The sequence below is a fragment of the Oncorhynchus keta genome, chromosome 32, assembly GCF_023373465.1.
Source record: "Oncorhynchus keta strain PuntledgeMale-10-30-2019 chromosome 32, Oket_V2, whole genome shotgun sequence".
Lineage (NCBI taxonomy): Eukaryota > Metazoa > Chordata > Actinopteri > Salmoniformes > Salmonidae > Oncorhynchus > Oncorhynchus keta.
The window spans coordinates 25,595,986-25,612,494 of record NC_068452.1 but is presented as its reverse complement, the minus strand read 5'-3'; the positions used below and the strand labels follow the sequence as shown (position 1 = coordinate 25,612,494).

At 43.5% G+C, this 16,509-nt stretch overlaps 1 protein-coding gene across 3 annotated transcripts; it reads left to right on the top strand.

Moving 5' to 3' along the window:
- Positions 1 to 425: 425 nt before the first annotated feature.
- Positions 426 to 15,639, top strand: LOC118365422 (histone acetyltransferase KAT7). Of its 3 annotated transcripts, none has more exons than XM_035747602.2 (14): positions 426 to 601; positions 7,017 to 7,164; positions 8,011 to 8,172; positions 9,547 to 9,786; positions 9,967 to 10,049; positions 10,204 to 10,290; positions 10,471 to 10,569; positions 10,852 to 10,941; positions 11,448 to 11,633; positions 11,775 to 11,864; positions 11,971 to 12,111; positions 12,199 to 12,292; positions 12,422 to 12,675; positions 13,267 to 15,639. In XM_035747602.2, exons 1-14 carry the CDS (start codon positions 587 to 589, stop codon positions 13,363 to 13,365), a joined length of 1,788 nt encoding a protein of 595 aa, XP_035603495.2. In that variant the 5' UTR covers positions 426 to 586; the 3' UTR covers positions 13,366 to 15,639. The 3 variants fall into 3 exon arrangements, with proteins under 3 accessions (XP_035603495.2, XP_035603494.2, XP_052347022.1); XM_035747601.2 differs by having other exon boundaries at positions 10,852 to 10,962; XM_052491062.1 differs by lacking the exons at positions 10,471 to 10,569; positions 10,852 to 10,941.
- The last annotated feature ends 870 nt before the right edge of the window (positions 15,640 to 16,509 follow it).

Below are 16,509 nucleotides of genomic sequence, written 5' to 3'. Positions count from 1 at the left end.
AGCAAAGACAGTGTGTGGGGGAGGGGAGGTCAGCTACACAAGACCTCCCCTGATATACACTCAATCAGCGCTCTATGATGAATGAATGGTCTATGTACATCCTCGTCAAACTTCTCACTATTCATCTTGTGTACTGTACTGTATTTTACCTCAGAAAAAAAAATACACAGTCTATTTTTATGTAAACTGTATGAGTCAGTGTATTGTCAGTGTAATTCACTGTACATTATCTGGGGTCCTTGGGATGTCCGTACCTCTAGACCCTAACCTTACATTTCAACTTGTAGTATGGTAGGGACTTCCCATGGATTCCGGATAGCAAGGGGGCTTTACACAATGGACCATCATGTACACGTTACAACACTGCCATCTAGTGGCCAATTGAATAACAGTAGAACCGTTTCAAAACATTCCGAAACGTGTCGACTTGCTTGAACATACCACGGAAGTGTGAGACAAACGTTGAGCGGCATCTCCAGTCAACCAGTTTCATTAGTGAGCATTTTCATTTTAAAACGCTGTTTATTTTTTTTTTTACAGCTAAGGGATAGCTAACGTCTTAAAACAGACACCGTTAAAGTGAAATATGCCTCGGAGAAAGGTAAGAACTTGGTTTATTTATATACGTAGTTGTAAAATACAGGTGACTGACTCATGCTAGCTATATCTAATGTCAATTTGTTTAGCTAACTTACTATCATGTCGAAATGTCACTATAACGTGACAGATAGGAGCTAATTGAGCCCTGGTTGGCCTTAAAGCATAGCACAATCAATTTTGTGTAACATTTAGAATGGCACAAATGCCATGGCAAGCTGATGCGATACTGGTCTAGTTAATGCTAACCAGCTATCCATGAGTGTGTTCATTCATGGCTATAGTGATGGGGCGCATTTGATCATTTCACAATCGCTTTAGCTATCTAACGTAGTTATCTATCTTACAGATGAACCACCAGCTAGCAGTGATAGAACCAAAAGCTTGGTGGAACAGGCCCGCAGGGTGTACGGAAAAGGTGTTATCTAGGTTCAAACCTCTCTGGCTGAAGCTAGTTGAATCCTGCTGGTGGTGAGGCAAATACTTGTCTTCCTCAAAACAACGATTTCATTGGATTGATTCAGGAATAACATAGTGTCAATTGGTTTAATTTTCTCCTGTCCCGCCTTTCCTCCCTTGCAATTGGTTAAAGACACATAGTGCCCTGATGATTGTTGAACCATTTTCATCTCGAAATTATTTTCGCTACGCTAGTTGTCAACGTAACAGTATGGTAATAATGATATACATATGCATGGTCCGTTGCATGTTCATGTTTGTTTTGGAACATTTATGGAGAGGATTTCAGTTCTGACCGTTGGTAAATGTTTTGATATGGTGCATTGTGGGAAAAGTACTACGGAAGTGTTGCTTGTACACATGCTCCTCCTCCACATGAATCAAGATGTAAACCATTGACGCTTGTAAACAATGTTTTCGGTGATTCTTGTATTTTATGTGCTTGTGCTGTTGGATTAGGACTTTTTTTCTGTGTAGAGTATTAGTTAGTATTCCAGTCCAGTTTGCTTCAAAACATACAATGCCTTCAGAAAGTATTCACATACCCTTGACTTATTCCACACGACAACCTGAATTCAAAATTGATTAAATGTTTTTTTCTCACACATCTACACACAATACCCCATAAGTATAATGACAAAGTGAAAACATGTAGTTTAGAAATGTTAGCAAATTTATTGAAAATGAAATCAGATTTATTCACACTTGTGAGTCAATGCATGTTAGAATCACATTCAGCTATTACAGCTGTGTCTTTCTGGGTAAATAAAATAAAAAAAACGTTGCACACCTGGATTGTGCAATATTTTCACATGATTATTTTTTCAAATTCTTCAAGCTCTGTCAATGTGGTTGTTGAGCATTCCATTTTCAAGTCTTGCCATAGACTTTCAAGCCGATTTAAGTCAAAACTGTAACTAGGCTACTCCGGAACATTCAATGTTGTCTTGATAAGCAACTCTTGTGTATATTTTGCCTTGTGTTTTAGGTTATGGTCCTGCTGAAAGGTGAATTTGCCTCAGTGTCTAGGTTTTCCTCTAGGATTGTGCCTGTGCTTAGCTCTATTCCATTTATTTTATCCAAAAAAAAATCCCTTGTCCTTGCTGATGACAAGCATACCCATAACATAATGCAGCCACCACCATTCTTGAAAATATGAAGAGTGGTACTCAGTGATGTGTTGGGATTTGCCCCAAATATAACGCTTTCTATTCAGGACATAAAGTACATTTCTTTGCCACGTGTTTTTGCAGTTGTAGGGGGCTCTCACACAATTGGTTTGGTGTGTTTTTTTCTGACCTCTGGTGCGTTTACCCCCTTAGTTGGGCTCGTTTGGACTGGTGTGATTACTATCTGCACTCGAAAGCACACTAAACAACGCACTGTGATTTGCTCAAGAAGGGTGTACTCTGTCCGATTATATTCATACCGTGGTGCGGTTCACTGCAGGTGAGAATGCAGTCCGGACTAAACACAGGAAAATATCCTATCGCATTTTTTTTAACCTTTATTTAACCAGGTTGGCCAGTTGAGAACAAGTTATCATTTACAACTGCGACCTGGCCAAGATAAAGCAAAGCAGTGCGACACAAACAAACGTACAGTCAATAACACAATAGAAAAAAAGTCTATATACAGTATGTGCAAATGGCGTGAGGAGGTAAGGTAAGACATAGGCCATAGTGGCGAAGTAATTACAATTTAGCAAATTAACACTGGAGTGATAGATGTGCAGATGTTGATGTGCAAGTAGAAGTACTGGTGTGCAAAAAAAGTAAATAAAAACAATATGGGGATGAGGTAGGTAGATTGGATGGGCTGTGTACAGCTGCAGCGATCGGTTAGCTGCTCAGATAGCTGATGGTTAAAGTTAGTGAGGGAGATATGAGTCTCTAACTTCAGCGATTTTATTTATTTATTTTTAATTGATTTTAATTCGATTTTTTTTGTTGTTTTTTTTGTGCAATTCGTTCCAGTCATTGGCAGCAGAGAAATGGAAGGAAAGGCGGCCAAAGGGGTGTTGGCTTTGGGGATGACCAGTGAGATATACCTGCTGGAGCACGTGCTACGGGTGGGTGTTGTCATCGTGGCCAGTGAGCTGAGATAAGGCGTAGCTTTACCTAGCATAGACTTATATATGACCTGGAGCCAGTGGGTTTGGCGACGAATATGATGCGAGGGCCAGCCGACAAGAGCATACAGGTCGCAGTGGTGGATGGTATATGGGGCTTTGGTGACAAAACGGATGGCGCTGTGATAGACTGCATCCAGTTTGCTGAGTAGAGTCGGAGGCTATTTTGTAAATTACATTGTCGAGGATCGGTAGGATAGTCAGTTTTACGAGGGTATGTTTGACGGCATGAATGAAGGAGGCTTTGTTGCAAAATAGGAAGCCGATTCTAGATTTAATTTTGGATTGGAGATGTTTAATTGGAGTCAGGAAGGAGAGATTACAGTCTACACCTAGGTATTTGTAGTTGTCCACATATTCTAGGTCAGAACCGTCCAGAGTAGTGATGCTAGTCGGGTGGGCAGGTGCGGGCAACGATCGGTTGAAAAGCATGCATTTAGTTTTACTAGTGTTTAAGAGCAGTTTGAGGCCACGGAAGCAGTGTTGTATGGCATTGAAGCTTGTTTGGAGGTTTGTTAACACAGTGTCCAAAGAAGGGCCAGATGTATACAGAATGGTGTCGTCTGCATAGAGGTGGATCAGAGAGTCACCAGCAGCAAGAGCGACATCATTGATGTATACAGAGAAAAGAGTCAGCCCGAGAATTTAACCTTGTGGTACCCCCATAGAGACTGCCAGATGTCCGGACAACAGGCCCTCTGATTTGACACACTGAACTCTATCTGAGAAGTAGTTGGTGAAACAGGCGAGGCAGTCATTTGAGAAACCAAGGCTGTTGAGTCTGCCGATAAGAATACGGTGATTGACAGAGTTGAAGGCCTTGGCCATGTCGATGAAGACGGCTGCACAGTACTGTCTTTTGATGGCGGTTATGATATAGTTTAATACCTTGAGCGTGGCTGAGGTGCACCTGTGACCAGCTCGAAACCGGATTGCACAGCGGAGAAGGTACGGTGGGATTCGAAATGGTCAGTGATCTGTTTATTAACTTAGCTTTCGAAGACTTTAATAAGGCAGTTGGATGGATATACAGTGGGGAGAACAAGTATTTGATACACTTCCGATTTTTTCGGTTTTCCTACTTACAAAGCATGTAGAGGTCTGTAATTTTCATCATAGGTACACTTCAACTGTGAGAGACGGAATTTAAAATTCCAGAAAATCACATTGTATGATTTTTAAGTAATTAATTAGCATTTTATTGCATGGCATAAGTATTTGATCACCTACCAACCAGTAAGAATTCCGGCTCTCACAGACCTGTTAGGTTTTCTTTAAGAAGCCCTCCTGTTCTCCACTCATTACCTGTATTAACTGCACCTGTTTGAACTCGTTACCTGTATAAAAGACACCTGTCCACACACTCAATCAAACAGACTCCAACCTGTCCACAATGGCCAATACCAGAAAGCTGTGTAAGGACATCATGGATAAAATTGTATACCTGCACAAGGCTGGGATGGGCTACAGGACAATAGGCAAGCAGCTTGGTGAGAAGGCAACAACTGTTGGCGCAATTATTAGAAAATGGAAGAAGTTCAAGATGACGGTTAATCACACTCGGTTTGGGGCTCCATGCAAGATCTCACCTCGTGGGGCATCAATGATCATGAGGAAGGTGAGGGATCAGCCCAGAGCTACACGGCAGGACCTGGTCAATGACCTGAAGAGAGCTGGGGCCACAGTCTCAAAGAAAACCATTAGTAACACACTATGCCATCATGGATTAAAATCCTGCAGCGCACGCAAGGTCCCCCTGCTCAAGCCAGCGCATGTCCAGGCCCGTCTGAAGTTTGCCAATGATCTGGATGATCCAGAGGAGGAATGGGAGAAGGTCATGTGGTCTGATGAGACAAAAATAGAGCTTTCTGGTCTAAACTCCCCCCGCTGTGTTTGGAGGAAGAAGAAGGATGAGTACAACCCCGAGAACACCATCCCAACCGTGAAGCATCTTTGGGGATGCTTTTCTGAAAAGGGGACAGGACGACTGCACCATATTGAGGGGAGGATGGATGGGGCCATGTATCGCGAGATCTTGGCCAACAACCTCATTCCTTCAGTAAGAGCATTGAAGATGGTTCGTTGCTGGTTCTTCCAGCATGACAAGACCCGAAACACACAGCCAGGGCAACTAAGGAGTGGCTCCGTAAGAAGCATCTCAAGGTCCTGGAGTGACCTAGCCAGTCTCCAGACCTGAACCCAATTGAAAATCTTTGGAGGGAGCTGAAAGTCCGTATTGCCCAGCAACAGCCCCGAAACCTGAAGGATCTGGAGGTCTGTATGGAGGAGTGTGCCAATATCCCTGCTGCAGTGTGTGCAAACCTGGTCAAGAACTACAGGAAACGTATGATCTCTGTAATTGCAAACAAAGGTTTCTGTACCAAATATAAGTTCTGCTTTTCTGATGTATCAAATACTTATGTCATGCAATAAAATGCAAATTATTTTCAGGTCTCTCCAGAGATGTTTGATCGGGTTCAGGTCCGGACTCTGGCTGGGCCACTCAAGGACATTCAGAGACTTGTCCCGAAGCCACTCCTGCGTTGTCTTAGCTGTCTGCTTAGGGTCGTTGTCCTGTTGGTAGGTGAACCTTCACCCCAGTCTGAGGTCCTGAGGGCTCTGGAGCAGGTTTTCATCAAGGATCTCTCTGTACTTTGCTCCATTCATCTTTCCCTCATCCTGACTAGTCTGCCAGTCCTTGCTGCTGAAAAACAACCCCACAACATGATGCTGCCTCCACCATGCTTCACCGTAGGGATGATGCCAAGTTTACGCCAGACTTGGTTTCATCAGACCAGATAGTCTTGTTTCTCATGGTCTGAGAGTCCTTTAGGTGCCTTTTGGCAAACTCAAAGAGGGCTGTCATGTGCCTTTAACTAAAGAGTGGCTTCCGTCTGGCCACTCTACCATAAAGGCCTGATTGGTGGAGTGCTGCAGAGATGGTTGTCCTTCTGGAAGGTTCTCCCATCTCCACAGAGGAACTCTGGAGCTCTGTCAGAGTGACCATTGGGTTCTTTTCTTTTTCTTGGTCACCTCACTGACCAAGGCTCCGATTGCTCAGTTTGGCTGGGCGGCCAGCTCTAGGAAGAGTATTGGTGGTTCTAAACTTTTTCCATTTAAGAATGATGGAGGCCACTGTGTTCTTGGGGACCTTCAATGCTGCATGCATTTTTTAGGTACCCTTCCCCAGATCTGTGTCTCGACACAATCCTGTCTCGGAGATCTACGGACAATTCCTTCGACCTCATGGCTTGGTTTTTACTCTGTTATGCATTGTCGACTGTGGGACCTTGTATAGACAGGTTTGTGCCATTCCAAATCATGTCCAATCAATTGAATTTACCACAGGTGGACTGCAATCAAGTTGTAGAAACATCTCAAGAATGATCAATGGAAACAGGATACACCTGAGCTCAATTTCGAGTCTCATAGCAAAGGGTCTTCCTTGTCATTATGGGGTATTGTGTGTAGATTGAGGAGGGGAAAAACGGTTTAATCCATTTTAGAATAAGGCTGTAACGTAACAAAATGTGGAAAAAGTCTAGGGGTCTGAATACTTTCCGAATGCACTGTAGGCTACTGAATTTAGCCTATTCACGTCGCAGTTAGAGCGGCTATTGCGCTTTTTCCTCCCACATGTTGTTGGAAGACGACAACGAAAGAAATAGGAAGATTGGGGCACACAAGTGATGCTTCGTGATAATCATAAATAGATTCAACGATAGCATTGTGTTCATACAAGCTAACAGGAACCAAACCAAATAATCGTCATGTTTATGTTACTGATGTGCATAACTGACGACCGATCTTCCCTTTTGTTCTATGAAAGAGGAATGCTGGGAGCAGCTCGGACGGCACTGAGGATTCAGACTTCTCTGCTGACCATGAGCACACAGACCGAATCGAGACCTATGGGAGAACACGGAGGAACACGCGCCTCACCCGGGCATCGCTGCGACTCAGCCAAAGTTCACAAGGTAAATATGCCTTTTTCAAATCGAATATTTGTCACATACGTCGAATACAACAGGTGTAGGTAGACCTTACAGTGGCTTACTTACAAGCCCTTAACCAACAATGCAGTTTTGATATGGAACTGTCATGAGATGGCCAATACATTTATATTGTTATGTTTCTGCATCAAGAACCTGCTGAATAACTATGAATCCTATATGAATACCTTGGATTCCAGCCCTATGAGTTTTTAGTCTCGGTCATTGAACCAAATGTTATGACAATAATCTAAGTCAGAAGATTAAAAATGAAGATACTGAATGTAATGCTGGGATTCTCTTTTGTCTGTCTGTAGCTATACCCATAGATGTGCTCATGGGTTATTATCACTTGCTGTACAATAGCCATTGTATATCAGCATTAAAACTCATAAACTATGAATAGGTTGAGACAGCAGTCGTCTCCCCTGATCCCTATTCGGTTTGGCAGTCATGGTTTGAGTAGAGGATGATATAGTTTCCACTCCCTTTTGTTATTGAAAAAAACTGGATGCATTCTATGTGGTTTTTAAAAAGCTTGGCATGTCCCTTGGTCCTCAATTTGACAACTGAACTGATATTGTTATTAAGTTGTTATACACAACAAGTAGCCTACTGCTTGGGCCTATGTTTTGTTTGTTGCCTGTACTCTACTGGTCAGTTATGTTGTGGAAACGAATCTGTTTGTTAAGGGAGCGTACGTAAGTGTCTCTGCTTGAAAGGGATTTGTCCATTGACGAGACAAGAGTTGTAGCTCCTAGCCTGCTACATCACTGCTGAGGGCCAGAGACCCCTGAAGACATCTGTTTTTTTAAAAAAATGTGTTTTTAGATTCCAGCCCTGTCCAGATCAGCCCAGCAGAAGTGGTGACCTTCTCTGCCCGGCGAGTGACCCGTAGCCGTAGTCTGCAGCAAGGGCCGCCGGTCACCCCCAAGAAATACCCTCTGCGCCAGAGTCGCTCTTCGGGGTCGGACACAGAGCAGCATGTGGAGGGTAGGAGGACGAGGCAGCATGGTCACTTTCTCTCACAGTTCCCCCTGCTCCATTGTCCACACCCGAGAGCTGGCCACCCACTGCGTTATTTATGTTATATTTTCAGTGTATCATTTTAGGTTTTCGAAGAGGCAGTGATGCTCAACCAGTGCTTTTCTACTCTTTAAAATTGCAGCCTATGCTTGTAGCTACCATCCCTATTCATTCCTTTGGGTTTCTGTTGCTGGTGTGGTGGGGTCGTTGTATGCGATCATGTATTGGGTGTTTGGTGTCATGATGAGTCATCATCCCCTCCTGTCCTGTTTCATACCTCCCAAGGCATGTTTTTCCAAACCTGAAGGGGGTGTGCAAGAATTGTGAAAAATAAATGCATCACCAAAAGCATCACATTGACAAAAAATATATATAGCATAGTGTGTGTGTATAACAGCATCACAACTAAATGGAATCTTGTGTCTTGAAACTGTATAAACATGGTACTGTGAGAGGGTGGTGAGATAGTCGGAATTCACAATTCTAGATACAAGCCAGGCACTTGAAATATGAACTAAGCCCCATTATGTGGGCTCCCAAGTGGCGCAGCGGTCTAAGGCACTGCATCTCAGTGCTAGAGGTGTCACTACAGACCCTGGTTCGATTCCAGCTGTATCACAACTGGCCGTGATTGGGAGTCCTGGCCGTGATTGGGCAGCGCACAATTGGCCCAGCGTCGTCCGAATATGTTCTTAACTGACTTGCCTAGTTAAATAAAGGTAAAATAAAAAAATGTGAGGTGTCTGTCGGGCTTGTGAATATAACATCAAATGTACGTATAAAGCCCTTCTTACATCAGCTGATATCTCAAAGTGCTGTACAGAAACCCAGCCTAAAACCCCAAACAGCAAGCAATGCAGGTGTAGAAGCACGGTGGCAAGGAAAAACTCCCTAGAAAGGCCAGAACCTAGGAAGAAACCTAGAGAGGAACCAGGCTATGAGGGGTGGCCAGTCCTCTTCTGGCTGTGCCGTGTGGAGATTATAACAGAACATGGCCAAGATGTTCAAATGTTCATAGATGACCAGCAGGGTCAAATAATAATCACAGTGGATGAAGAGGGTGCAACAGCACCTCAGGAGTGAAAACAGCAGGTCTGGGACAGGTAGCACGTCTGGTGAACAGGTCAGGATTCCATAGCCGCAGGCAGAACAGTTTGAAACTGGAGCAGCAGCACAGCCAGGTAGACTGGGGACAGCTAAGAGTCATCAGGCCAGGTAGTCCTGAGGCATGGTCCTAGGGCTCAGGTCCCCCGAGAGAGAGCGAGAGAATTAGAGAGAGCCTACTTTAAATTCACATAACAATTCCTTTACATGTGTTCTTCTCCTCGTTGGCTCTTCCAGACCTGAAGCGGGCAGCAGACCAGGACGAGTCTCCGCCCCGCACCCCAACAGGGAACGCCCTCTCATCGGAGTCGGACATTGACGTGTCCAGCCCTAACGTCTCTCATGACGAGAGCCTGGCCAAGGAGCTGTCACTTAAAGACACTGGCAGTGACCTCTCCCACAGGCCCAAGCGCCGCCGCTTCCACGAGAGCTACAACTTCAACATGAAGTGCCCCACACCAGGCTGCAACTCTCTGGGTAAATGATCTCATTCTTAACTGTCAGCTCCACCGTCAATGAGGGCAGGACATTTTATTTACATAGTTGACTTTTTGTGCAATGTGGACCACAGAACGCTACACCTTCAAAACACACACCGTTAACTGTTATGTTCTGCATTTGTTTCACTTGACGATCTCTGTTTTATTTGTTTTTCAGGCCATTTGACAGGGAAACATGAGAGGCACTTCTCAATATCTGGCTGCCCTCTCTTCCACAACCTCTCTGTAGATGAATGCAAGGTAAATCTACGAGACCTTGGGAGTTGGCTTTAGTGTTGAGGTGTGGTATTCTAGGACCGTGTCTGACATCTGTCTGCCTACTACTTAATAAAACAACATACTGTAGGCATATCTTTAGTAGGGATGGCTTACCAAACGGGATTTCTCTTCACAGACGAGGGCCTCCTCTCGTGACAAACAGGTGGAGGAGCGGACATTGTCCCACCGGCAGGATGAGAACAGACACGGTACCCGTCACCAGGTACTATGATCCTGGGCCTTTCATTTGGTCGACCATCTCATTTTATCACTACTCTACTGTTTTTGGTTTGGATTTGTCCTTCCTGCAGTAAATGTTTCAAGAAAGGCAATAGGGCGCAAAATAGGATTTGGATTTAAAGGCAGTATCATGGCCGTTTCATAACATTGCATAATGGATTAGGCCCCAACGGAGAGACAGATGAGGTACAAGGAGAAGGTGACGGAAATGAGGAAGAAGAGGAACTCGGGTCTGCTAAAAGAGCAGAAAGACCAGTACATGGTGAGTGTGATGATCTGACCTCTAATCCAAACTCTAGGAAAGAAAAAACGACCCTTTTCAATTAGTGCCAGAAGAAAAAGCTGTAGCCTACGCGTTGTAATACACTCTTATCCCATACGAAAGGTAAACAAATATAATACTTCCAATATTAAAAAGTGTCTCGCAAGCACAGTTTGACAACTGTTCGGACAACATATGTTGAAGGTAAATAATGTGTCCGGTTGAAGAGATGTGCTGATTGTTCTGAGGTTAAAGGCTTCTTCTCCCTCTCTGATGTCCCAGGATCACCGGCAGTCCCACGGCAACAACCGAGAGCCCCTCCTGGAGAACATCACAAGTGATTACGACCTGGAGCTCTTTCGAAAAGCCCAGGCACGTGCTTCGGAGGATCTTGTAAGAGAGAGAGAGAGAACTCATCGCCCTTCCTCCCATTTTCCTCTTTCTTTTCCTGAGCCTGTACTAGTGACTGTCTGGACTGGGCCCAGTCGACGCCCAGCTCTCACCGTTTATGGTGGGCAGTGCCAGACGGGGAGCATTCTGGGTAATCTGGCTACTCACACTGTCTGGTGTTGTCAGTTACAAGACCGGGTAGTTTATGGAGAAGTTCTTCTTCGCTCTCTTTGAGTTAGATTTACTCTAGCCGATATCTTTAAGAGGCTCCCCTTTCAGTCTTCCAAATCAAAGCTCTCTCTTATCCTTTCCACACACATTTCTAACCTTTTCTTTCTAAATGAAAGCGTAATCTCCGTGGTCGCTTCCACAGAGAGTAATGAGTTCTCCTACCGTGGCGCTTTGCCTGCCCCTCTCCCTCGCTGCGTTGGTCAAACCTCTTCCTCCTCCCTTTTCTGTCCCCTCTCCCTGTCCTCCGCCTGCTGCAGGAGAAGCTGCAGGGCCAGGTGGCGGAGGGCAGCAACATGATCAAGACCATCGTGTTTGGCCGCTACGAGCTGGACACCTGGTACCACTCGCCCTACCCCGAGGAGTACGCCCGCCTGGGACGCCTCTACATGTGTGAGTTCTGCCTCAAGTACATGAAGAGTCTGACCATCCTGCGTCGGCACATGGTGAGAACGTTGGTGCATGTCAATTAGTTTCTCCGGTGTTTTCTGATTGTTCTTTATGGATGAATTCAGACGTTTCAGAGTGGATCTCAGTTCTGAATAGGTTTTTATATGATGATCGGTGCTGTACGTCCCCCTGTACAGGCCAAGTGTGTCTGGAAACACCCACCAGGGGATGAGATCTATCGAAAGGGAAACATCTCCGTCTTTGAGGTGGACGGTAAAAAGAACAAGGTGAGAGATTGCTGGGGTCCCAGGAATGTAATGTTATCCTGCCTTGTGAATGTTATGACAACCCTGCTCTGACCATAGCCCTGCTAAATGACCCTATCATCCACAGATCTACTGCCAAAACCTGTGCCTTCTGGCTAAGCTCTTCCTGGACCACAAGACCCTATACTACGACGTGGAGCCCTTCCTCTTCTACGTCATGACAGAGGCTGACAACACCGGCTGCCATCTTGTTGGCTACTTCTCAAAGGTAACCAGTCAGTCGTAGTTATAATGCTACGTTTAATTTATAAACTGCTTTTCTCAAACTCAAAACGTCTATTCCCTCCCATTTTAGGAGAAGAACTCGTTCCTGAACTACAATGTCTCCTGTATCCTCACCATGCCACAGTACATGAGGCAGGGCTACGGAAAGATGCTGATTGACTTCAGTGAGTACAGCCACTACCTTGTGGTCTCTCTGTAACTCTACCTGACCTCTGTGTAACCCCGTGTGTGTTCCTGGTTTCTCTCTAACCCTGGTCTCTGTGTAACCCTGTGTGTGGTCTGCCCTCTCCCAGGTTACTTACTGTCTAAAGTGGAGGAGAAGGTGGGCTCTCCAGAGCGGCCCCTCTCAGACCTGGGCCTAATCAGCTACAGGTCCTACTGGAAGGAGGTGCTGCTGCGCTACCTCAACCAGTTCCAGGGGAAGGAGATCTCCATCAAGGAGATCAGCCAGGAGACAGCCGTTAACCCAGTGGACATCGTCAGCACCCTGCAGTCCCTCCAGATGCTCAAGTACTGGAAAGGGAAGCACCTGGTCTTGAAGAGACAGGTATGTCACCTACCATTTCCTCATATATTTATTCTTTAATCTGCCAAGAACAAGTTCTGATTTTAGTGTGACGGCCAGGACATTTCTCCAACTAACTGTGGAATTAGTTGGGGTTTGGGGTTATTCCATTAGACGTCAGTTCAGTCTCGATATTGTCTTGGACATCCACTTATCATTGAGCCTAGCAGTGCTAACATGCTACTAACCTCATGGAGCCATCCTTCCAAATCTCATCACGATGACTTTACTATTGGAAGTCTGGAGAACTTTGGTATTGGATTTTGAGTAGAAGTGACGTTTCCCCTCAGGAGAGGCCTTTTTTTTGTTGCTTTTTTAAATTTGCTTTGTTTCTCTTTCTACCGTGTCAGTCAGTTTGCCTATGCTGTGTTAGTTGTGTATGAATAAATAAAATAAGCTGAAACATGCTAAATATTTAATGGGTTTGAAAAGTGGCAACATGTCTAGTTTCCATCTATACCACTGTTGTCTGTCCTTTTTTTTTGTCTTCCTGAGGAGAACTTCCACAGGTTTTTGGAACGGAGCGTGACAAACCTTGGCTTCTGAGGCTAATATGCTAACTATCTCCTCCAGGACCTAATCGACGACTGGAAAGCCAAGGAGACCAAGCGTGGCAGCAGCAAGACTATTGAACCCACTGCCTTAAAGTGGACCCCACCTAAAGGAACATAGGACACTTCTTCCCCCTACACCATACCACGCCAACTCTCCAACACAATGGCCTGGGTTCAAAGCTCACGATCAGAATAGTTTACTTCAAACAACTTTTTGATCAGTACACTGTGTTAGTGCAGAATTATTGATCATGATTATTGAGAGTCCTAACCAGGCTTAAGTAGTAGATCATAATAGCAACAAGAATACTGATGGTGGGTTGCTTGAATCCAGACCCTAGCTTGCCTCACACAACTTCTCAGTAGAACCGTATTAACCTAGCGAGCCAGTCAGTTAGTACGTATGGGAATATAGCTGTCTTTCTGGGGAGGGGTTGAGGTAACACCACAATGTATCCATGTGTCTTGATTGTCTTTAATATTTTCTGTTTGGTTTGGGCTTTATTTTTCTTTATTTTACTTTATTTTACTTTATTTTTTTTATATATGTTTTCAACTTCTGTTTGGTTTTACCACTGTTTTAAGCTGTTTTGGCTAATGTCCTTTTTTAAGCTATTTTACATTTGGCTTCCTGAAAGATTGCCAATTCCCTTTCTTCCCCTTCTCTCCACAGTGTGCACTCTTTCAAGTATTTAAAAGCAGCGGACTGGTGAAAACGTTGGCTGGAGGAAGTTCCTGACCCCAATCCCTTCCTTTTAAATCCATGAGGGAGAGTGCACAAGTAAACACTTTGTGGGAGGAGGAGAAGAACTGGAATTCTCAGTCAGTCTCTGCCTGAGGCCGAAGTGCGAATTTGATGTCAAGTTCAAGTCATGCTGTCAATATATTTAAATGATGGAGAGAAGATTTTATAGTACAGGTTTGGCAAGACAAAGTATATTTGAAGAAAGTTTTTAAAATGTGCAGGACTGGTTTCCTAGCCGTACTGAGAACTAGATTTGAACGTGTCATTTAGAAGAGATTTTCTCGAACATGTTGCAGAGGAACAAGCAAATGCATGTAGTACACAGCAAAAGAGACTATTTGTCTTGCGCTGTGGTCAACCCATTTTATGTCTGTTTATGTGTATAAGGATAAAATAATGGAGGTTACTGACTGTTAGACTGTGCATATACATGGGATGAAACCAGAACTGACCTCCATCTGCTGTGTGTATATAAAGATTTTGAGTTTCCACAGCGACGTATGGCCCTCATCTCAAGAATTTATAGCCACAATAGGGCAACAAATATATAAAGTGCACATCTTTATAGTTGCAGAAGAAATGGCCTTTACTGACCATATGTCAAAAGTGAACTCTTTATTAACACCGTAAAGGATTCACAAACTTCACTGTCATTCTGAAATAGTGTTAATCATTTGTGTAGAGTTTTGAGTTTTTTATTCCCGTTGTGTTTCTGGGTTCTTTCTTGTGTGTTTAAAAAAATAAGCTATTTGATCTGTGTATTTGTATGTCAGAGGGGAGAAACAAAACAAGCTCAGAATCTGAGAGGAGGTATTTCTTCAAGGCTGCCAAATAGACTGTATATTTCACTGTCATATTTCAATGGATCCAGGTTGAACTAGGAAACTAATACTCCAATAATATGGCGTTATGATTCTTTTCAGAATATAAGCACTTGTGTTGGATGTCCAATTTAAATTGCATGTTAAAATAGTTTTGGGCCAGTCCAGCTTCATTCATTCCTTCTGCTTTTGAATGTTAAGTAAAAGGCCTTGAAATATACCTGCCCATCAGATTGTTTACTTTCTTATTTTGACTCTCTAAAACTAGATTGTACACTGTCCACTATATTTTGGGGTATGATTTTGATTTAGTTGCAAAGTTCATGGTTCTTCAAAGAGTCTGTATAATGGCAGCATCTTTGGCATGAATAGATGCGAACTTGGCCTAACATCAGAGGTATTATAGCAGGTCAACTTGCAGCTCATTTCACTGTATATTTTATTGGAACCTGAGAAAACACTGCTACAACAGGTCAACTGTTAATTTCCCCAAAACAATTCTCCTTTACCTCTGCCTTTCATATTTTGCCTCCCAACATGTTGCTGTGGTCTGTGTTGTCTTGATGTTTCCTCCTGTGCCAGTCATGGCAGCTATAGAAAGACACTCCAGAACAGCTCAGTTTATCTGAAACCAGTGTGTGTGGTCATAATGTTCACCTTCATACAAGCATTTGTTCTTCAATAAGCTATCAAAAGAGCAGTAGACCACTGTTGCTGCACAGCAGTCAGCAGTACCTCTGTACAGCATTAATATGTAGATAAGTTGTGTGCACCTGCTTTTGTACTTGCTTCCTCTCAAATAAATCTAAACTCCAAAATGTCTTGATCCTGTGTGCAAGGTGTTCTTTCTGAACTTTCTTGGGCAGCATCTTCTATTTCCCCAACCAATTGCCACTACACACTGCAATGTGTTGCTGTCTCGGGTGCATGGATCAGTCTAGTGGTTTCATCTCCGTTCCATGACCGGCACCAATCTGGTAAATCTACACAGTTGAAAGCAAATGAACACTACAAAAAGTGCACTTGATTGAACAAATTGTTTTTATTAAGGAAAAGTGAACAGCATTGAGCCTTTGCCACATAGATGTGTAGGGGTTCACTGACAAATTATCAGCATTTGATATGAAGCACAGAAAAGCAAATAATTTTTTCAATATTAATGAATCTTGAAGTTCAGTAATGCTCTCAGTGATGGGACGTGTGAATTATCTTACATTAGACAAATATACCTATTTGTTTGCACAACAATCCATCTAATATTATGCAACAAAAAAATACTTGACTGAACGTAACAAGCGGCTTGTATTGCAAAGAAGAGTACAGAATGATAGAGTTAAGGCATAAAATGTCAATTATTTGCAGCAAATCCCTGACGCAGTTTAAACACGGGTCAAATAATTATTGACCCTTATTACACATTCCTTATGTTACATCAATTAAGCGTTGTTGCATGTATTGGATTGCTTTGAACTAGATTAATACTTTGAGCAACATTGATTATTACAGTAACTTTGAACAATCAAGTTATATCTTCATCTCTAGTAATACTGGGGCTTGTTCCATTCCTCTTGTGACTCTGGAAAAAACAAATATGGAATAAATACATTAGATTGAAATTGTTCTGAAGAATGATAGCTAACATATTTATCATCTGGTAAGGTGCTTGACTCTACCTCCACTTGAGGACCTTCGACCC

Bases quoted from the DNA above. Each gene is read 5' to 3' on its own strand.
- LOC118365422 (XM_035747601.2), top strand. The intron at 9,787-9,966 runs GTAAATGATCTC...TTTGTTTTTCAG, and splicing joins ACCAGGCTGCAACTCTCTGG to GCCATTTGACAGGGAAACAT. The intron at 11,865-11,970 runs GTGAGAGATTGC...TATCATCCACAG, and splicing joins TGGACGGTAAAAAGAACAAG to ATCTACTGCCAAAACCTGTG.